The following is a 23,608-nucleotide window of genomic DNA, read 5'->3' on the forward strand; positions in this document are numbered from 1 at the left end:
AAGTAATGCGCGGAGATGCTCTAACTTAAATTTAAACGTCACAACATCAGGTTCTGCCTGTTGAGAAATTCGTCCTGAGTCAGAAATTTCTCCCTCCGACAAACCCTCCCTCACTGCCAATTCTGACTGGTGTGAGGGTATGACAGATAAATTATCGTCAGCGCACTCTTGCTCTACTGTATTTAAAACTGAGCAATCACGCTTTTTTTGAAATGCTGGCATTTTGGATAAAATATTAGCTATAGAATTATCCATAACAGCCGTTAATTGTTGCATAGTAACAAGCATTGGCGCGCTAGATGTACTAGGAATCGCCTGCGCGGGCATAACTGGTATAGACACAGAAGGAGAGGATGAAGAACTATCCCCACTACCTTCATTTGAGGAATCATCTTGGGCAACCTTATTAAATGTGACCGTACTGTCCTTACTTTGTCTGGACGCCATGGCACAATTATCACATACATTTGAAGGGGGGACCACCTTGGCCTCCATACATACAGAACATGATCTATCTGAAGGTACAGACATGTTAGACAGGCTTATACAGGCTATTAATGCAATAAAACCGTTTTTAAACAAAACCGTTACTGTCTCTTTAAATTTTAAACAGAGCACACTTTATTTCTGGATATGTGAAAAACTATGAAGGAAATATCCGATCTTTACCAAATTTGCACCCTAGTGTCTTAATGCCTTAAAAGTATTGTAACCCCTTAAATGAGGAAACCGGAGCTGTTTAATCAATTAGCAACTTTAAAATCACTACAGTCCCAGCCACTTCACCTGTCCTTGGGAGTTATACGATACCAAAATAAGCCTTCCAGGAACGTTTTTGATGGCCACCAGACGCTCTCACATGAAGCTGCATGTACTGCATCCAAAAGAAACTGCGCAATTATGGCGCGAAAATGAGGCTCTGCCTATTAGAGTGAAAGGCCCTTCCTGACTGGGAAGGTGTCTAAACTACTGCCTGGCGCCTAAAAACGTTCCCCAAATCTCAGGTTTTTGAAAAACACTTCAAACCTCACATAAATATTGAATAAAGCAATCGATTTAGCCCACAAGAGTGTCAACCAGTATATAGCCCATTAATAAGCCTTCATTCTGTTATGAGTCTAAGAAAATGGCTTACCGATCCCAAAGAGGGAAAATGACAGTCTTCTAGCATTACACAGTCTTGTTAGAAAATGGACTAGTCATACCTTGAGCAGAAAAGTCTGCAAACTGTTCCCCCCAACTGAAGTTCTCTGGGCTCAACAGTCCTGCGTGGGAACAGCAATTGATTTTAGTTACTGCTGCTAAAATCATACTCCTCTTTTAAACAGAACTCTTCATCCTTTTCTGTTTTAGAGTAAATAGTACAAACCGGCACTATTTTAAAATAACAAACTCTTGATAGAAGAATAAAAAACTACAACTAAACACCACATACTCTTCACCATCTCCGTGGAGATGCTACTTGTTCAGAGCGGCAAAGAGAATGACTGGGGGGTGGAGCCCGAGGAGGGGCTATATGGGCAGCTTTTGCTGTGCTCTTTGCCATTTCCTGTTGGGGAAGAGAATATTCCCACAAGTAAGGATGACGCCGTGGACCGGACACACCAATGTTGGAGAAATTAAAAAGATGAAAACTAGGCAGAAGAGAAAGGATAAAAAGACCATACATATAAACAAACAAGATTAAAGAATTGAAAGGGCTTTCATTTCATTTTTTATCCACTTACATGTTCCTCTAAGATTGTATCACAGCTAGCTGCACTGATGTTGCTGCCTGAACGCCTGCCGAGAGAAGATATACATGTAAATCATGACTTAAAAAGCTACAGAGCTTTAATCTAGCAGTGAATGTAAGTCTTTTTCATCCAACCAAGCAAGTTCATCCCCTCCATATTTCTTACTTACTTGTGTCCAAGACCATCTTGGGAGGGGCTACTGATAATTTCAGGCGCATCAAAGAATTCATTCTCATCGTCCTCATCACTAAGATCCCCTTTCCCAGATGCACAGATATCTAAGAAAGAACAGTCTAAAGGTTATTTCTATACATAGCACTACAACCTATAGTCTTCTGAAGTCATTTCTTAGCGTACCTTTATGGCCACCAGCACGGGTTTCTGCTGGCAAAACGGTGGCTCCGCGGAATGCCCGCTCTAGGTGGTTGTGTTGTTTTGCCAGTTGTTCTAGAGTCTCTTCCAGTCGTAGTCTCTGGTCACGCTCATACTGTAGTGCTCTTTGCCATCTCTTACTATGACTCTCTGCAAGAGACATGAAGTCTCGACAGGCCTAAAAATTTGAGATATATTTAAGACTTTAAAAAAAAAAAAGGGTGTGTGTGTAAAAAAACATAATTTATGCTTACCTGATAAATTCCTTTCTTCTGTAGTGTGATCAGTCCACGGGTCATCATTACTTCTGGGATATTACTCCTCCCCAACAGGAAGTGCAAGAGGATTCACCCAGCAGAGCTGCATATAGCTCCTCCCCTCTACGTCACTCCCAGTCATTCGACCAAGGACCAACGAGAAAGGAGAAACCAAGGGTGTAGTGGTGACTGGAGTATAATTTAAAAAATATTTGCCTGCCTTAAAAAAACAGGGCGGGCCGTGGACTGATCACACTACAGAAGAAAGGAATTTATCAGGTAAGCATAAATTATGTTTTCTTCTGTTAAGTGTGATCAGTCCACGGGTCATCATTACTTCTGGGATACTAATACCAAAGCAAAGTACACGGACGACGGGAGGGATAGGCAGGCTCTTTATACAGAAGGAACCACTGCCTGAAGAACCTTTCTCCCAAAAATAGCCTCCGAGGAAGCAAAAGTGTCAAATTTGTAAAATTTGGAAAAAGTATGAAGCGAAGACCAAGTTGCAGCCTTGCAAATCTGTTCAACAGAGGCCTCATTCTTGAAGGCCCAAGTGGAAGCCACAGCTCTAGTAGAATGAGCTGTAATTCTTTCAGGAGGCTGCTGTCCAGCAGTCTCATAAGCTAAACGTATTATGCTACGAAGCCAAAAGGAAAGAGAGGTAGCAGAAGCCTTTTGACCTCTCCTCTGACCAGAGTAAACGACAAACAGAGAAGACGTTTGTCGAAATTCCTTAGTTGCCTGTAAGTAAAATTTTAGGGCACGAACTACGTCCAGATTGTGCAATAGACGTTCCTTCTTCGAAGAAGGATTTGGACACAAAGAAGGAACAACAATCTCTTGATTGATATTCCTGTTAGTGACTACCTTAGGTAAGAACCCAGGTTTAGTACGCAGAACTACCTTATCCGAATGAAAAATCAAATAAGGAGAATCACAATGTAAGGCTGATAACTCAGAGACTCTTCGAGCCGAGGAAATAGCCATTAAAAATAGAACTTTCCAAGATAACAACTTTATATCAATGGAATGGAGGGGTTCAAACGGAACGCCCTGTAAAACGTTAAGAACAAGGTTTAAACTCCATGGCGGAGCAACAGTTTTAAACACAGGCTTAATCCTAGCCAAAGCCTGACAAAAAGCCTGAACGTCTGGCACTTCTGACAGACGTTTGTGTAACAGAATGGACAGAGCTGAGATCTGTCCCCTTAATGAACTAGCAGATAAACCCTTTTCTAAACCTTCTTGTAGAAAAGACAATATCCTAGGAATACTAACCTTACTCCAAGAGTAACCTTTGGATTCACACCAATATAGGTATTTACGCCATATCTTATGGAAAATCCTTCTGGTAACAGGCTTCCTAGCCTGTATTAAGGTGTCAATAACTGACTCAGAAAACCCATGTCTTGATAAAATCAAACGTTCAATTTCCAAGCAGTCAGCTTCAGAGAAGTTAGATTTTGATGTTTGAAAGGACCCTGTATCAGGAGGTCCTGTTTCAGAGGTAGAGACCAAGGTGGACAGGATGACATGTCCACCAGGTCTGCATACCAAGTCCTGCGTGGCCATGCAGGTGCTATTAGAATCACTGATGCTCTCTCCTGTTTGATTCTGGCAATCAATCGAGGAAGCATCGGGAAGGGTGGAAACACATAAGCCATCCTGAAGTCCCAAGGTGCTGTCAGGGCATCTATCAGGACTGCTCCTGGATCCCTGGATCTGGACCCGTAACGAGGAAGCTTGGCATTCTGCCGAGACGCCATGAGATCTATCTCTGGTTTGCCCCAACGTCGAAGTATTTGGGCAAAGACCTCCGGATGAAGTTCCCACTCCCCCGGATGAAAAGTCTGACGACTTAAGAAATCCGCCTCCCAGTTCTCCACACCCGGAATGTGGATTGCTGACAGGTGGCAAGAGTGAGACTCTGCCCAGCGAATTATCTTTGATACTTCCATCATTGCTAGGGAGCTTCTTGTCCCTCCCTGATGGTTGATGTAAGCTACCGTCGTGATGTTGTCCGACTGAAACCTGATGAACCCCCGAGTTGTCAACTGGGGCCAAGCCAGGAGGGCATTGAGAACTGCTCTCAATTCCAGAATGTTTATTGGCAGGAGACTCTCCTCCTGACTCCATTGTCCCTGAGCTTTCAGAGAATTCCAGACGGCACCCCAACCTAGAAGGCTGGCGTCTGTAGTTACAATTGTCCAGTCTGGTCTGCTGAATGGCATCCCCCTGGACAGATGTGGCCGAGAAAGCCACCATAGAAGAGAATTTCTGGTCTCTTGATCCAGATTCAGAGAAGGGGACAAGTGAGTAATCCCCATTCCACTGACTTAGCATGCACAGTTGCAGTGGTCTGAGGTGTAAGCGAGCAAAGGGTACTATGTCCATTGCCGCTACCATTAAGCCGATTACCTCCATGCATTGAGCCACTGACGGGTGTTGAATGGAATGAAGGGTGCGGCAAGCACTTTGAAGTCTTGTTAACCTGTCCTCTGTCAGGTAAATCTTCATTTCTACAGAATCTATAAGAGTCCCCAGGAAGGGAACTCTTGTGAGTGGAACGAGTGAACTTTTCTTTTCGTTCACCTTCCATCCATGTGACCTTAGAAAAGCCAGTACTAACTCTGTATGAGACTTGGCAGTTTGAAAGCTTGAAGCTTGTATCAGAATGTCGTCTAGGTACGGAGCTACCGAGATTCCCCGCGGTCTTAGTACCGCCAGAAGAGCACCCAGAACCTTTGTGAAGATTCTTGGAGCTGTAGCCAATCCGAATGGAAGAGCTACAAACTGGTAATGCCTGTCTAGAAAGGCAAACCTTAGATACCGGTAATGATCTTTGTGAATCGGTATGTGAAGGTAAGCATCCTTTAAATCCACTGTGGTCATGTACTGACCTTCTTGGATCATGGGTAAAATTGTCAGAATAGTCTCCATTTTGAACGATGGAACTCTTAGGAATTTGTTTAGGATCTTTAAATCCAGGATTGGTCTGAAAGTTCCCTCTTTTTTGGGAACCACAAACAGATTTGAGTAAAACCCTTGTCCCTGTTCCGACCGTGGAACTGGATGGATTACTCCCATTAACAAAAGTTCTTGTACGCAGCGTAGAAACGCTTCTTTCTTTGTTTGGTTTGTTGACAACCTTGACAGATGAAATCTCTCTCTTGGAGGAGAGTATTTGAAGTCCAGAAGGTATCCATGAGATATTATCTCTAGCGCCCAGGGATCCTGGACATCTCTTGCCCAAGCCTGGGCGAAGAGAGAAAGTCTGCCCCCCCACTAGATCCGATCCCGGATCAGGGGCCCTCAATTCATGCTGTTTTAGGGGCAGCAGCAGGTTTCCTGGCCTGCTTGCCCTTGTTCCAGGACTGGTTAGGTCTCCAGCCTTGTCTGTAGCGAGCAACAGATCCTTCTTGTTTTGGAGCAGTGGAAGTTGATGCTGCTCCTGCTTTGAAATTCCGAAAGGAACGAAAATTAGACTGTCTAGCCTTAGGTTTGGCTCTGTCTTGAGGCAGGGCGTGGCCCTTACCTCCTGTAATGTCAGCGATAATTTCTTTCAAACCGGGCCCAAATAGGGTCTGCCCTTTGAAAGGTATATTAAGTAATTTGGACTTAGAAGTTACATCAGCTGACCAGGATTTTAGCCACAGTGCTCTGCGCGCCTGAATGGCGAATCCGGAATTCTTAGCCGTAAGTTTAGTTAAATGTACTACGGCTTCCGAAATGAATGAATTAGCTAGCTTAAGGATTCTAAGCCTGTCCGAAATGTCGTCCAGAGTAGCTGAACTAAGGTTCTCTTCCAGAGACTCATTCCAGAATGCCGCTGCAGCCGTGACCGGCGCAATGCATGCAAGGGGTTTCAATATAAAACCTTGTTGAACAAACATTTTCTTAAGGTAACCCTCTAACTTTTTATCCATTGGATCTGAAAAGGCACAGCTATTCTCTACCGGGATAGTGGTACGCTTAGCTAAAGTAGAAACTGCTCCCTCCACCTTAGGGACCGTTTGCCATAAGTCCCGTGTGGTGGTGTCTATTGGAAACATCTTTCTAAATATCGGAGGGGGTGAGAACGGCACACCGGGTCTATCCCACTCCTTAGTAATAATTTCAGTTAGTCTCTTAGGTATAGGAAAAACGTCAGTACTTGTTGGTACAGCAAAATATTTATCCAACCTACACATTTTCTCTGGTATTGCAACTGTGTTACAATCATTCAGAGCCGCTAACACCTCCCCTAATAATACACGGAGGTTTTCCAGCTTAAATTTAAAATTTGAAATATCTGAATCCAATCTGTTTGGATCAGAACCGTCAGCCGCAGAATGAAGCTCTCCGTCCTCATGTTCTGCAAGTTGTGACGCAGTATCTGACATGGCCCTAGCATTATCAGCGCACTCTGTTCTCACCCCAGAGTGATCACGCTTGCCTCTTAGCTCTGGTAATTTAGCCAAAACCTCAGTCATAACAGTAGCCATATCTTGTAATGTTATTTGAAATGGCCGCCCAGATGTACTGGGCGCCACAATATCGCGCACCTCCTGAGCGGGAGATGTAGGTACTGTCACGTGAGGCGAGTTAGTCGGCATAACTCTCCCCTCATTGTTTGGTGAAATTTGTTCAATTTGTACAGATTGACTTTTATTTAAAGTAGCATCAATACAGTTAGTACATAAATTTCTATTGGGCTCCACTTTGGCGTTAGTACAAATAGTACAGGTCTCATCCTCTGAATCAGACATGTTTAACACACTAGCAACTAAACTTGCAACTTGGAAATATTATACAAGTAAAATACAATGCAAAACGTACTGTGCCTAAGAAGCACAGAAAGATATATGACAGTTGAAATCAATAAACTGAAAAGGTTACAGCATCAAACTTTGTAAAACAAAACACAATTTTAGCAAAGGCTTGTTCCCATTAGCAAAGAATAACTAACCCTGATGGCCTAAAAAAATTTAAGAATAAACGTTTTTTTATCACAGTCAACTACAATCTCACAGCTCTGTTGTGAAGTTTACTTCCCTCAAACAAGCTTTGAAGACCCCTGAGTTCTGTAGAGATGAACCGGAACATGCAGGAAAACAACAATGACTTTCTGACTGAAATTTTTGATGCGTAGCAAAAGCGCCAAAAAAGGCCCCTCCCCCTCACACACAACAGTGAGAGAGATCAGTAAACTGTCAGAATTAGATCAAGCAACTGCCAAGTGGAAAAATAGTGCCCAAACATTTTATTCACCCAGTACCTCAGAAAATGAAAACGATTTTACATTCCAGCAAAAACGTTTAACATAAATTAGTAAAAAGCCTGTTGCTTGCAAATAGGCTAAAGTTTATATACACAGTGTAATTCCAGTGAAGTACCATTCCCCAGAATACTCAAATGTAAAATATACATACATGATATTGTATCGGTATGGCAGGATTTTCTCATCAATTCCATTGTCAGAAAAATAAAAACTGCTACATACCTCTTTGCAGATTAACCTGCCCGCTGTCCCCTGATCTGAAGTTTACCTCTCCTCAGATGGCCGAGAAACAGCTATATGATCTTAACTACTCCGGCTAAAATCATAGTAAAAACTCTGGTAGATTCTTCTTCAAATTCTACCAGAGAAGGAATAACACACTCCGGTGCTATTAAAAAATAACAAACTTTTGATTGAAGAAATAAAACTAAATAAAATCACCATAGTCCTCTCACACATCCTATCTAGTCGTTGGGTGCAAGAGAATGACTGGGAGTGACGTAGAGGGGAGGAGCTATATGCAGCTCTGCTGGGTGAATCCTCTTGCACTTCCTGTTGGGGAGGAGTAATATCCCAGAAGTAATGATGACCCGTGGACTGATCACACTTAACAGAAGAAAGAGAATGCAAGATAAAAAAGATAGAAGAAAACATAATTTATGCTTACCTGATAAATTCCTTTCTTCTGTTGTGTGATCAGTCCACGGGTCATCATTACTTCTGGGATATAACTCCTCCCCAACAGGAAATGCAAGAGGATTCACCCAGCAGAGCTGCATATAGCTCCTCCCCTCTACGTCAGTCCCAGTCATTCGACCAAGAATCAACGAGAAAGGAGTAACCAAGGGTGAAGTGGTGACTGGAGTATAATTTAAAAGATATTTACCTGCCTTAAAACAGGGCGGGCCGTGGACTGATCACACAACAGAAGAAAGGAATTTATCAGGTAAGCATAAATTATGTTTTCTTCTGTTATGTGTGATCAGTCCACGGGTCATCATTACTTCTGGGATACCAATACCAAAGCAAAAGTACACGGATGACGGGAGGGATAGGCAGGCTCATTATACAGAAGGAACCACTGCCTGAAGAACCTTTCTCCCAAAAATAGCCTCCGAAGAAGCAAAAGTGTCAAATTTGTAAAATTTGGAAAAAGTATGAAGCGAAGACCAAGTTGCAGCCTTGCAAATCTGTTCAACAGAGGCCTCATTCTTAAAGGCCCAAGTGGAAGCCACAGCTCTAGTGGAGTGAGCTGTAATTCTTTCAGGAGGCTGCTGTCCAGCAGTCTCATAGGCTAAACGTATTATGCTACGAAGCCAAAAAGAGAGAGAGGTAGCAGAAGCTTTTTGACCTCTCCTCTGTCCAGAGTAAACGACAAACAAGGAAGAAGTTTGGCGAAAATCTTTAGTTGCCTGCAAGTAGAACTTGAGGGCACGAACTACATCCAGATTGTGTAGAAGACGTTCCTTCTTTGAAGAAGGATTTGGACACAAGGATGGTACAACAATCTCTTGATTGATGTTCCTGTTAGTGACTACCTTAGGTAAGAACCCAGGTTTAGTACGCAGAACTACCTTGTCTGAGTGAAAAATCAGATAAGGGGAATCACAATGTAAGTCTGATAACTCAGAGACTCTTCGAGCCGAGGAAATAGCCATTAAAAACAGAACTTTCCAAGATAACATTTTTATATCAATGGAATGAAGGGGTTCAAACGGAACACCCTGTAAAACGTTAAGAACTAAGTTTAAACTCCATGGTGGAGCAACAGCTTTAAATACAGGCTTGATCCTAGCTAAAGCCTGACAAAAGGACTGGACGTCTGGATTTTCTGACAGACGTCTGTGTAACAAGATGGACAGAGCTGAAATCTGTCCCTTTAATGAACTAGCTGATAAACCCTTTTCTAAACCTTCTTGTAGAAAAGACAATATCCTAGCGATCCTAACCTTACTCCAGGAGTAACCTTTGGATTCGCACCAGTATAGGTATTTCCGCCATATTTTATGGTAAATCCTTCTGGTAACAGGCTTCCTAGCCTGAATCAGGGTATCAATAACCGACTCAGAAAAACCACGTTTTGATAAAATCAAGCGTTCAATTTCCAAGCAGTCAGCTTCAGAGAAGTTAGATTTTGATGTTTGAATGGACCCTGTATCAGAAGGTCCTGTCTTAGAGGTAGAGACCAAGGCGGACAGGATGACATGTCCACCAGATCTGCATACCAAGTCCTGCGTGGCCATGCAGGTGCTATTAGAATTACTGATGCTCTCTCCTGTTTGATTTTGGCAATCAATCGAGGAAGCAGCGGGAAGGGTGGAAACACATAAGCCATCCTGAAGTTCCAAGGTGCTGTCAAAGCATCTATCAGAACTGCTCCCGGATCCCTGGATCTGGACCCGTAGCGAGGAAGTTTGGCGTTCTGGCGAGACGCCATGAGATCTATCTCTGGTTTGCCCCAACGTCGAAGTATTTGGGCAAAGACCTCCGGATGAAGTTCCCACTCCCCCGGATGAAAAGTCTGGCGACTCAAGAAATCCGCCTCCCAGTTCTCCACTCCCGGGATGTGGATTGCTGACAGGTGGCAAGAGTGAGACTCTGCCCAGCGAATTATCTTTGATACTTCCATCATTGCTAGGGAGCTTCTTGTCCCTCCCTGATGGTTGATGTAAGCTACAGTCGTGATGTTGTCCGACTGAAACCTGATGAACCCCCGAGTTGTTAACTGGGGCCAAGCCAGAAGGGCATTGAGAACTGCTCTCAATTCCAGAATGTTTATTGGAAGGAGACTCTCCTCCTGATTCCATAGTCCCTGAGCCTTCAGAGAATTCCAGACAGCGCCCCAACCTAGTAGGCTGGCGTCTGTTGTTACAATTGTCCAGTCTGGCCTGCTGAATGGCATCCCCCTGGACAGGTGTGGCCGATGAAGCCACCATAGAAGAGAATTTCTGGTCTCTTGATTCAGATTCAGAGTAGGGGACAAATCTGAGTAATCCCCATTCCACTGACTTAGCATGCATAATTGCAGCGGTCTGAGGTGTAGGCGTGCAAAAGGTACTATGTCCATTGCCGCTACCATTAAGCCGATCACCTCCATGCATTGAGCTACTGACGGGTGTTGAATGGAATGAAGGACGCGGCATGCATTTTGAAGCTTTGTTAACCTGTCTTCTGTCAGGTAAATCTTCATTTCTACAGAATCTATAAGAGTCCCCAAGAATGGAACTCTTGTGAGAGGAAAAAGAGAACTCTTCTTTTCGTTCACTTTCCATCCATGCGACCTTAGAAATGCCAGAACTAACTCTGTATGAGACTTGGCAGTTTGAAAGCTTGAAGCTTGTATTAGAATGTCGTCTAGGTACGGAGCTACCGAAATCCCTCGCGGTCTTAGTACCGCTAGAAGGGCACCCAGAACCTTTGTGAAGATTCTTGGAGCCGTAGCCAGTCCGAATGGAAGAGCTACAAACTGGTAGTGCCTGTCTAAGAAGGCAAACCTTAGGTACCGGTGATGATCTTTGTGGATCGGTATGTGAAGGTAAGCATCCTTTAAATCCACTGTGGTCATGTACTGACCCTCTTGGATCATGGGTAAGATTGTCCGAATAGTTTCCATTTTGAACGATGGAACTCTTAGGAATTTGTTTAGAATCTTTAAATCTAAGATTGGCCTGAAAGTTCCCTCTTTTTTGGGAACCACAAACAGGTTTGAGTAGAACCCTTGTCCTTGTTCCGACCGCGGAACCGGATGGATCACTCCCATTAATAACAGATCTTGTACGCAGCGTAGAAACGCTTCTTTCTTTATCTGGTTTGTTGACAACCTTGACAGATGAAATCTCCCTCTTGGGGGAGATAATTTGAAGTCGAGAAGGTATCCCTGAGATATGATCTCTAGAGCCCAGGGATCCTGAACATCTCTTGCCCAGGCCTGGGCAAAGAGAGAGAGTCTGCCCCCCACTAGATCCGGTCCCGGATCGGGGGCTCTCGGTTCATGCTGTCTTTGGGGCAGCAGCAGGTTTCCTGGCCTGCTTGCTCTTGTTCCAGGACTGGTTAGGCTTCCAGCCTTGCCTGTAACGAGCAACAGCTCCTTCCTGTTTTGGTGCAGTGGAGGTTGATGCTGCTCCTGTTTTGAAATTCCGAAAGGGACGAAAATTAGACTGTCTAGCCTTAGCTTTGGCTTTGTCTTGAGGTAGGGCGTGGCCCTTACCACCTGTAATGTCAGCGATAATTTCTTTCAAACCGGGCCCAAATAAAGACTGCCCCTTGAAAGGTATATTAAGTAATTTGGACTTAGAAGTCACATCAGCTGACCAGGATTTTAGCCACAGCGCCCTACGTGCCTGTATGGCGAATCCTGAGTTCTTAGCCGTAAGTTTAGTTAAATGTACTACGGCCTCCGAAATGAAAGAATTAGCTAGTTTAAGGACTCTAAGCCTGTCCGTAATGTCGTCTAGCGTAGATGAACTAAGGTTCTCTTCCAGCGACTCAATCCAAAATGCTGCCGCAGCCGTAATCGGCGCGATACATGCAAGGGGTTGTAATATAAAACCTTGTTGAACAAACATTTTCTTAAGGTAACCCTCTAACTTTTTATCCATTGGATCTGAAAAAGCACAGCTATCCTCCACCGGGATAGTGGTACGCTTAGCTAAAGTAGAAACTGCTCCCTCCACCTTGGGGACCGTCTGCCATAAGTCCCTAGTGGTGGCGTCTATTGGGAACATCTTTCTAAATATTGGAGGGGGTGAGAACGGCACACCGGGTCTATCCCACTCCTTAGTAACAATTTCAGTTAGTCTTTTAGGTATAGGAAAAACGTCAGTACTCGCCGGTACCGCAAAGTATTTATCCAACCTACACAGTTTCTCTGGTATTGCAACGGTGTTACAATCGTTAAGAGCTGCTAAGACCTCCCCTAGTAATACACGGAGGTTCTCCAATTTAAATTTAAAATTTGAAATATCTGAGTCCAATTTGTTTGGATCAGAACCGTCACCCACAGAATGAAGCTCTCCGTCCTCATGCTCTGCGAGCTGTGACGCAGTATCAGACATGGCCCTAGCATTGTCAGCGCACTCTGTTCTCACCCCAGAGTGATCACGCTTGCCTCTTAGTTCTGGTAATTTAGACAAAACTTCAGTCATAACAGTAGCCATATCTTGTAATGTTATCTGTAATGGCCGCCCAGATGTACTAGGCGCCATAATATCACGCACCTCCCGGGCGGGAGATGCAGGTACTGCCGCGTGAGGCGAGTTAGTCGGCATAACTCTCCCCTCGCTGTTTGGTGAAATTTGTTCACATTGTACAGATTGACTTTTATTTAAAGTAGCATCAATACAGTTAGTACATAAATTTCTATTGGGCTCCACCTTGGCATTGGAACAAATGACACAGATATCTTCCTCTGAGTCAGACATGTTTAACACACTAGCAAAAAACTTACAACTTGGTTATAATCTTTTTTAGCAAAAAAATACTGTGCCTCAAAGAGGTACTAAACGATTAAATAACAGTTAAAATAATGAACTGAAAAGCAGTTATAGCATCAAACTTTAAAACAACACAGCTCTTAGCAAAGGTTTGTTCCCATTAGTAAAATAACAATAATTAAATTTGACATAAAAAGTACAAAGCAACGTTTTTATGCACAGTCACTATAAGAATTCTCACAGCTCTGCTGAGAGAAGTTACCTCCCTTCAAAGAAGTTTGAAGACCCCTGAGATCTGTCAGAGATGAACCGGATCATGCAGGAAAAATAAAAATGACTGACTGGAATTTCTTGATGCGTAGTAAAGAGCGCCAAAAACGGCCCCTCCCTCTCCCACACAGCAGTGAAGAGAAACGAAACTGTCACAATTACAAGCAAAAAACTGCCAAGTGGAAAATAATGCCCAAATATCTATTCACACAGTACCTCAGCAATGTAAACGATTCTACATTCCAGCAAAAACGTTTAACATGATAAATAGTTATTAAAAGTATTAGTGACCTTTAGCAGAGTAGTTCCGGTGAAATACCATCCCCAGAATACTGAAGTGTATACATACATGTCATTTTAACGGTATGGCAGGATTTTCTCATCAATTCCATTCAGAAAATAAAAACTGCTACATACCTCAATGCAGATTCATCTGCCCGCTGTCCCCTGATCTGAAGCCTTTACCTCCCTCAGATGGCCGAGAACAGCAATATGATCTTAACTACTCCGGTTAAAATCATAGTAAAAAAACTCTGGCAGATTCTTCCTCAAACTCTGCCAGAGAAGTAATAACACGCTCCGGTGCTATTGTAAAATAACAAACTTTTGATTGAAGTCATAAAAACTAAGTATAATCACCATAGTCCTCTCACACATCCTATCTAGTCGTTGGGTGCAAGAGAATGACTGGGACTGACGTAGAGGGGAGGAGCTATATGCAGCTCTGCTGGGTGAATCCTCTTGCATTTCCTGTTGGGGAGGAGTTATATCCCAGAAGTAATGATGACCCGTGGACTGATCACACATAACAGAAGAAACCATACATTAACTAAAGGGGGTACCCTCACAGACTACCCTCCAGATCATTCTTCATTTTGAAAATTTGAAGTAGACCGTTTCAGTATTTTTAGAGAAGGCTACAAAAAAAAAAAAAAAACACAACTGCGCCAATCTTTAAAAAGAGACATGATTCATGATTCAGATAAAGAATATAATTTTAAACAACATTCCAATTTACTTATATCATTTGCTTCATTCTTTAGATATACTTTGTTGAAGAAATAGCAATGCACATGGGTGAGCCAATCACACGAGGCATCTATGTGCAGCCACCAATCAGCAGTCACTGAGCCTATTTACATATGCTTTACAACAAAGGATATCAAGAGAATTCGATCATGGAAACTTGTTTAAAAATGTATGCTCTTTCTAAATCATGAAAACAAAGTTGGGTTTTGTGCCCCTTTAAATTGGAAAGGGAGATGTGTCTTATTGGATACTTGGCAGAAAAAAATTACTCATTAATAGCTCGTCTGTGCATTTGCTAACCAACGAGTCTATGCACGTAGGTCGTAATTACATTTTAATATTCGCAGAATGGAATTTTCATGAAGCTGTGCAGCCCAAACTTGTGCAACAAATTATTCAGAGATCACCTGCAGAATGTCTAGATCAGGGGTGGCCAACTGGTTGACATTGGGCCACTTACAGCCATCTGCACTAGTTTTTACAGCCCCTGTGAAAAAGCAAAATGAAGAACAGTGCACCATAGTTTTTGTGGCCTCTAAAAAAGTGGAAGTAAAAATGTGTATTCTGGCGGTGGACAAACATGGTGGCTACAACTTAACCCCTTAATGACCACAGCACTTTTCCATTTTCTGTCCGTTTGGGACCAAGGCTGTTTTTACATTTCTGCTGTGTTTGTGTTTAGCTGTAATTTTCCTCTTACTCATTTACTGTACCCACACATATTATATACCGTTTTTCTCGCCATTAAATGGACTTTCTAAAGATACCATTATTTTCATCATATCTTATAATTTACTATAAAAAAATATTATAAAATATGGAGGAAAAAATGGAAAAAAACACTTTTTTTAACTTTTACCCCCAAAATCTTTTACACATCTACAACCACCAAACACCCATGCTAAATAGTTTCAAAATGTTGTACTGAGTTTAGAAATACCCAATGTTTAACATGTTCTTTGCTTTTTTTGCAAGTTATAGGGCAATAAATACAAGTAGCACTTTGCAATTTACAAACCACTTTTTTTCAAAATTAGCGCTAGTTACATTGGAACACTGATATCTTTCAGGAATCCCTGAATATCCCTTGACATGTATATATATATTTTTTAGAAGACATCCCAAAGTATTGATCTAGGCCCATTTTGATATATTTCATGCCACCATTTCACCGCCAAATCCGATCAAATAAAAAAAATTGTTCATTTTTTCACAATTGTTTTCACAAACTTTAGGATTCTCACTGAATTTATTTACAAACAAATTGTGCAATTATGGCATAAATGGTTGTAAATGCTTCTCTGGGATCCCCTTTGTTCAGAAATAGCAGACATATGGTTTTGGCGTTGCTTTTTGGTAATTAGAAGACCGCTAAATGCAATTGTGCACCACTCGTGTATTATGCCAAGCAGTGAAGGGGTTAATTGGGGAGCATGTAGGGAGCTTGTAGGGTTAATATTAGCTTTGGTGTAGTGTAGTAGACAACCCCAAGTATTGATCTAGGCCAATTTTGGTATATTTCATGCCACCATTTCACCGCCAAATGCGATGAAATTAAAAAAAAAAACTTTAAATTTTTCACAATTTTAGGTTTCTCACTAAAATTATTTACAAACAGCTTGTGCAATTATGGCACAAATTGTTGTAAATGCTTCTCTGGGATCCCCTTTGTTCAGAAATAGCAGACATATATGGCTTTGGCGTTGCTTTTTGGTAATTAGGAGGTCGCTAAATGCCGCTGCGCATCACACGTGTATTATGGCTAGCAGTGAAGGGGTTAATTAGGTAGCTTGTAGGGAGCTTGCAGGGTTAATTTTAGCTTTCGTGTAGAGATCAGCCTCCCACCTGACACATCCCACCCCCTTGATCCCTCCCAAACAGCTCTCTTCCCTCCTCCACCCCACAATTGTCCCCGCCATCTTAAGTACTGGCAGACTAAAATAAAAGCGCTCTTGTAATTTTTTTAAGCATATTTACATATGCTTCTGTGTAGAATCCCCCCTTAGCCCCCAACCTCCCTGATCCCCCCAACAGCTCTCTAACCCTCCCCCTCTAACCTATTAGGATCCATCTTGGGTACTGGCAGCTGTCTTCCAGTACCCAATTTACAAAAAAGGATTTGTTTTTATTATTTTTTTTATTTTTCTGTAGTGTAGCTTTCCCCCCAAAAGATCAGCCCCCCTCTGTAGAAGAACCCATCGATGGCCGCACACCCACCTCGGCTCCCACCCACCAACGATTGCGGCCATCGATGGCCGGTGCAGAGAGGGACACAGAGAGGCATCACTGCAATAACCGGAAAGCGTCTGGAAGTGATCAGGATCACTTCCAGCTGCTTTCCAGACCGTAAACGTGCAGGGTACGTCCACGGTCGTCAAGGGTATTTTTTTTAGAGGACGTACCCTGCACGGCGTCTGTCATTAATGGGGTTAAAAGAGCAATCTGCAAGCAATGATTTGAATAATTTGACATTGAGTAATGATATGTTGTGCAACCAACAAACTTTCTTGATTCAGACAAAACACGCAAATCAATAACATTTACTTCTATTATCAAATTTGCTTTGTTCTATTGGTATTCATTTTTGATAAGTTAACCTAGGTAGGCTCATAAGGAGCTCATAAATTGTTGCAAACACTGCTGCCATATAGGGGTAGATTTATCAATGCACGAGCGGACATGATACGAAGCAGCGTATCATGTCCGCTGCACATCGATAAATGCCGACAGCATACGCTTTCAGCATTTATCATTGCACTAGCAGTTCTGGTGAACTGCTGGTGCAGTTCCGCCCCCTGCAGATTCTCGGCCAATCGGCCACTAGCAGGGGGTTTCAATCAACCCAATTGTATTTGATGGGGTTGATTTCTGTCCGCCGCCTCAGAGCAGGCGGACAAGTTATGGAGCAGTGGTCTTTAGAACGCTGCTTCATAACTTCTGTTTCCGGCGAGTCTTCCTCAAGCTCCATACGGTGCTAACAAAACGTGCAAACTCCTATGAGCCTACCTAGGTTTACTCTTTAACAAAGCATACCATAAGAACCAAGCAAATTTGATAACACAAGTACATTTTTTTTGACTGTATGCTCATTCAGTTTAGTGTCCCTTTAATAAGTCTTACGTTTATCATGGCATTGGAGGTGATCCTGAAGAGTGTAGCTCTCTCATTGACTTGCTTGATCTTATCTGAGCTGTCCTGGGGAAGACGAAGGGTCTCCAACTCACTCAGTGACCTTTGAAGTGCAGTTCCATGTTTAGCAATCAGGTCATTACAAGTGCCCAGGTCTTCCACTTTTCCAGAAAGAGCTCTGAGTGTGCTGTGAATCTCTGCCTTATCCGTCTGAGAAGATGCGTCCTCATCCCCGGAATCATCTGCAAGTAAGGAGGAGCAGATAGGAGAGGAAATAAATATGATCAGTATGGAAATATCTAGCCAAATGATAAGCAAACACAGTAGAGGGGTTATAGTATAAGAGAGAGAGCAACTTGTCAGAATTAAAAGGGACCATAATTACAAGACATTTCTGTTGTGTTGCTATAGAATTACATATCAGTCAAGCCTTTTAAAAAAAGACATTAAACACTAGATGGTAATAAAAAATGATAAATCATATATAAAAATAACTAAAAACAGAATTTATGCTTACCGGATAAATTACTTTCTCTTGTGGTGTATCCAGTCGACGGATTCATCCTTTACTTGTGGGATATTCTCCTTCCCTACAGGAAGTGGCAAAGAGAGCACACAGCAGAGCTGTCCATATAGCTCCCCCTCTAGCTCAACCCCCCAGTCATTCGACCAAAGGTTAGGAAGAAAAAGGAGAAACCATAGGGTGCAGTGGTGACTGTAGTTTAAAAAAAAAATTTTTTACCTGACTTAATTGCCAGGGCGGGCCGTGGACTGGATACCCCACAAGAGAAAGTAATTCATCAGGTAAGCATAAATTCTGTTTTCTCTTGTAAGGTGTATCCAGTCCACGGATTCATCCTTTACTTGTGGGATACCAATACCAAAGCTTTAGGACACGGATGAAGGGAGGGAACAAGACAGGTACCTTAAACGGAAGGCACCACTGCTTGCAAAACCTTTCTCCCAAAAATAGCCTCCGAAGAAGCAAAAGTATCGAATTTGTAAAATTTGGAAAAAGTATGCAGTGAAGACCAAGTCGCTGCCTTACAAATCTGTTCAACAGAAGCCTCATTTTTAAAAGCCCATGTGGAAGCCACTGCTCTGGTAGAATGATCAGTAATAGTTTCAGGAGGCTGCTGGCCAGCAGTCTCATAGGCCAAACGGATGATGCTTTTCAGGCAAAAGTCGCTTTCTGACCTCTCCTCTTACCAGAATAGATAACAAACAAGGAAGATGTTTGTCTGAAATCCTTAGTTGCTTGTAAATAGAACTTTAAAGCACGAACTACATCAAGATTGTGTAACAGACGTTCCTTCTTCTAAGGATTAGGACACAGAGAAGGAACAACTATTTCCTGGTTAATATTCTTGTTAGAAACAACTTTAGGAAGAAAACCAGGTTTGGTACGCAAAACTACCTTATCTGCGTGGAACACCAGGTAAGGTGAATCACACTGTAAGGCAGGTAATTCTGAGACTCTTCGAGCAGAAGAGATAGCTACCAAAAACAAAACTTTCCAAGATAACAACTTAATATCTATGGAATGTAAAGGTTCAAACGGAACCCCTTGAAGAACTGAAAGAACTAGATTTAGACTCCATGGCGAAGCCACAGGTTTAAAGACAGGCTTGATTCTGACTAAAGCCTGAGTAAATGCTTGAACGTCTGGTACCTCTGCCAGACGCTTGTGTAAAAGAATTAAAAAATAGCAGATATCTGTCCCTTTAAGGAACTAGCTGACAATCCTTTCTCCAATCCTTCTTGGAGGAAAGACAATATCCTGGGAATCCTAATCTTACTCCATGAGTAACCCTTGGATTCACACCAACAAAGATATTTCCGCCATATCTTATGGTACATTTTCCTGGTGACAGGCTTTCTAGCCTGAATCAGAGTATCTATAACTGACTTAGAGAAACCACGCTTTGATAGAATTAAACATTCAATCTCCAAGCAGTCGGACGCAGAGAAATTATATTTGGATGCTTGAACGGACCCTGTATTAGAAGATCCTGCCTCATTGGCAGTGTCCATGGTGGGACAGATGACATGTCCACTAGGTCTGCATAACAAGTCCTGCGTGGCCACGCAGGCGCTATCAGAATCACCGAAGCCTTCTCCTGCTTGATTCTGGTGACCAGACGAGGGAGAAGGGGAAACGGTGGAAAAACATAAGCCAGATTGAAGGACCAAGGCGCTGCTAGAGCATCTATCAATACCGCCTTGGGATCCCGGGACCTGGACCCGTAGAGAGGAAGTTTGGTGTTCTGATGGGACGCCATCAGATCCAACTCTGGAGTGCCCCATAGCCAAGTCAGCTGGGCAAATACCTCCGGGTGGAGTTCCCACTCCCCCGGGTGAAAAGTCTGACGACTTAGAAAATCCGCCTCCCAGTTGTCTACTCCTGGGATGTGAATTGCTGAGAGATGGCAGGAGTGATCCTCCGCCCACCTGATTATTTTTGTTACTTCCGTCATCGCTAGGGAACTCTTTGTTCCCCCCCTGATGATTGACGTAAGCTACAGTCGTGATGTTGTCCGACTGAAATCTGATGAATTTGGCCGCAGCTAGTTGAGGCCATGCCTGAAGAGCGTTGAATATCGCCCTAAGTTCCAGAATGTTTATCGGGAGAAGAGTTTCTTCCCGAGACCATAAGCCCTGAGCTTTCAGGGAGTCCTAGACCGCACCCCAGCCTAACAGACTGGCGTCGGTCGTTACAATGATCCACTCTGGCCTGCGGAAACATATTCCCTGAGACAGGTGATCCTGAGACAACCACCAGAGAAGAGAATCTCTGGTCTCCTGGTCCAACTGAATTTGAGGAGACAAATCTGCATAATCCCCATTCCACTGTTTGAGCATGCATAGTTGCAGTGGTCTGAGGTGTATCCGAGCAAAAGGGACTATGTCCATTGCTGCTATCATTAATCCGATTGTCTCCATGCACTGAGCTACAGATGGCCTGGGAATGGAATGAAGAGCTCGGCAAGTAGTTAAGAGCTTTAATTTTCTGACCTCCGTCAGAAATATTTTCATTTCTACCGAGTCTATTAGAGTCCCTAGGAAGGGAACCCTTGTGAGAGGGGAAAGAGAACTCTTTTTGATGTTCACCTTCCACCCATGAGACCTCAGAAAGGCCAATACAATCTCCATGTGAGACTTGGCTCTTTGGAAAGACGGCGCCTGAATTAAGATGTCGTCTAGGTAAGGCGCCACTGCTATGCCCCGCGGTCTTAGAACCGCCAGGAGGGACCCTAGCACCTTTGTGAAAATTCTGGGAGCAGTGGCTAAGCCGAAGGGAAGTGCCACAAACTGGTAATGCTTGTCCAGAAAAGCGAACCTGAGAAACTGGTGATGATCTTTGTGGATAGGAATGTGTAGGTATGCATCCTTTAGATCCACGGTAGTCATATATTGACCTTCCTGGATCATTGGTAAGATTGTCCGAATGGTCTCTATTTTGAATGATGGGACTCTGAGGAATCTGTTTAGAATTTTTAGATCCAGGATGGGTCTGAAAGTTCCCTCTTTTTTGGGAACCACAAACAGGTTTGTATAAAAACCCAACCCTTGTTCCGCAATTGGAACTGGGTGGATCACTCCCATTGTATGAAGATCTTCTACACAGCGTAAAAACGCCTCTTTCTTTGTCTGATCTGTAGACAGACTAGAAATGTGGAACCTTCCCCTTGGAGGAGAGTCCTTGAATTCTAGAAGATATCCCTGGGATACAATCTCTAATGCCCAAGGATCGTGTATATCTCTTGCCCAGGCCAGAGCGAAGAGCGAGAGTCTGCCCCCTACTAGATCCGGTCCCGGATCGGGGGCTACCCCTTCATGCTGTCTTGGTAGCAGCTGCAGGCTTTTTGGCCTGTTTACCCTTATTCCAGCCCTGGTAAGGTTTTCAGGTTGCCTTGGGCTGTGAAGAGTTACCCTCTTGCTTTGCAGCCGGAGAGGATGAAGCGGGGCCGCTCCTGAAATTACGAAAGGAACTTTGTCTTAAAGGACTTGTCCTGAGGGAGAGCATGGCCTTTTCCCCCGGTGATTTCTGAAATAATCTCTTTCAATTCAGGCCCGAAGAGGGTCTTTCCTTTGAAAGGGATGTTCAAAAGCTTGGATTTAGACGACACATCGGCCGAGTAGGACTTTAGCCATAGCGCCCTGCGCCAAAATGGTGAAACCTGAATTTTTTGCCGCTAACTTAGCTATTTGGAAAGCAGCGTCAGTGATAAAAGAATTAGCTAGCTTTAGAGCCTTAATTCTATCCATAATTTCCTCATATGAGGTCTCCGTCTGGAGCGAGTCTTCCAGCGCCTCAAACCAGAAAGCAGCTGCAGTAGTTACAGGAATAATGCAGGCAATAGGTTGGAGAAGAAAACCTTGTTGAACAAAAATTTTCTTAAGTAAACCCTCTAACTTTTTATCCATAGGGTCTTTAAAAGCACAACTGTCTTCAATTGGTATGGTTGTGCGTTTAGCAAGTGAAGAAACAGCCCCCTCCACCTTAGGGACCGTCTGCCACGAGTCCCGCATGGGGTCAGATATGGGGAACATTTTCTTAAAAACAGGAGGGGGAACAAAGAGGACACCTGGTTTATCCCACTCCCTAGTAACGATATCCGCAATCCTCTTAGGGACCGGAAACGCATCAGTGTAAACAGGGACCTCTAGGTACTTGTCCATTTTACACAATTTCTCTGGGACCACCAAAGGGTCTAAGTCATCCAGAGTAGCTAATACCACTCTGAGCAAAACGCGGAGGTGTTCTAGTTTAAATTTAAAAGCCAATGTATCTGAATCTGTCTGAGGAGGAACCCTTCCTGAATCAGAGACTTCTCCCTCAGACATCAAATCCCTCGCTCCCACTTCAGAGCGTTGTGAGGGTATATCGGATATGGCTACCAAAGCGTCAGAATGCTCATAATCTGTTCTTAAAACGGAGCTATCACGCTTTGCAGGTAACACGGGCTGTTTAGATAAGAAAGCTGCAAGAGAATTATCCATGACTGCCGCTAAGTCTTGTAATGTAAAAGGGTTAGACGAACTAGAGGTACTAGGCATCGCTTGAGCGGGCGTAACTGGTTGTGACACTTGGGGAGAGGCAGACGGGCTACCCTCGTTACTTTCAGTCTGAGAATCATCTTGGGCCACATTCTTAAGTGCAACAATATGATCTTTAAAGTGTATAGACATATCAGTACAAGTGGGACACATTCTGAGAGGGGGTTCCACCATGGCTTCAAAACACATTGAACAAGGATTTTCCTTAGTGTCAGACATGTTTAACAGACTAGTAGTATACACAAACAGGCTTGGAAATCACTTTAATCAAATAAAAAACACAATTTGAAAAAACGTTACTGTGCCTTTAAGAGATAAAAAAGGCACACAATTTTGCAAAACAGTGAAAAATGCAGCAATCCTTTTGAAATTTTCACAGTATGTACCTAAAGCCTTAGTAAGATTGCACCACAAGTAGCAAAACGATTAACCCCTTAATGCCCAAACCGGAGCAGCCTAAAGCCAACACCCGGTTAAAATTACTACAGCACCTTGCCACAGCACTGCTGTGGCCCTACCTGCCCTTAGGGACCAGATTTGGGGGAATATAGCTTCCTTTAGGCCCTCAAACAGCAGCAGGACCCTCCATGTGAAGCAGCATGAACTTCTATGCAATTCTAACTGCGCATCTGAGGCGCGAAATTAGGCCCCTCCCACTCTACTCCGGAGCTGTGAGGCCTAAGAAATCACTCCTAAGTGAATAAAAAAATAGCGAATAATAGTGAATAAAAAATAGCCATGTGGGTAATCGATTGCCCTCAATTAGTGTCAACCAGCATAATTAGCCCTGTTATGTAAGCATTCAATTCCTTACTAAGTCTCTGAACATAGCTTACCCTCCCCTCATGGGGATATTGTCAGTCTCTTCTAGCATTATCTCAGTCTTGTCTAGAAATAAATGACTGAACATACCTTATTGCAGTTCACCCTGCAAACTGTTCCCCCCAACTGAAGTTTTCTGGTACTCCTCAGTCCTAAGTGGGAACAGCAGTGGATTTTAGTTACAACATGCTAAAATCATTTTCCTCTCAGCAGAAATCTTCATCACTTTTCTGCTAG

General features: G+C 43.2%; 1 protein-coding gene across 1 annotated transcript in view; it reads right to left on the reverse strand.

Annotated features, from left to right (window-relative positions):
* The window catches only part of OSBP (oxysterol binding protein), a 329,199-nt gene that overhangs the window by 202,437 nt on the left and 103,154 nt on the right, over positions 1 to 23,608 (reverse strand). The window contains exons 3-6 of the mRNA XM_053692308.1: positions 17,480 to 17,730; positions 2,094 to 2,286; positions 1,906 to 2,014; positions 1,728 to 1,782 (exon numbers count right to left, since the gene is read on the reverse strand). Coding sequence (XP_053548283.1) covers positions 1,728 to 1,782; positions 1,906 to 2,014; positions 2,094 to 2,286; positions 17,480 to 17,730 — 608 coding nt within the window. The remainder of the gene's footprint in view (positions 1 to 1,727; positions 1,783 to 1,905; positions 2,015 to 2,093; positions 2,287 to 17,479; positions 17,731 to 23,608) is intronic.

The sequence above is a fragment of the Bombina bombina genome, chromosome 9 (assembly GCF_027579735.1).
Source record: "Bombina bombina isolate aBomBom1 chromosome 9, aBomBom1.pri, whole genome shotgun sequence".
NCBI classification, from domain to species: domain Eukaryota; kingdom Metazoa; phylum Chordata; class Amphibia; order Anura; family Bombinatoridae; genus Bombina; species Bombina bombina.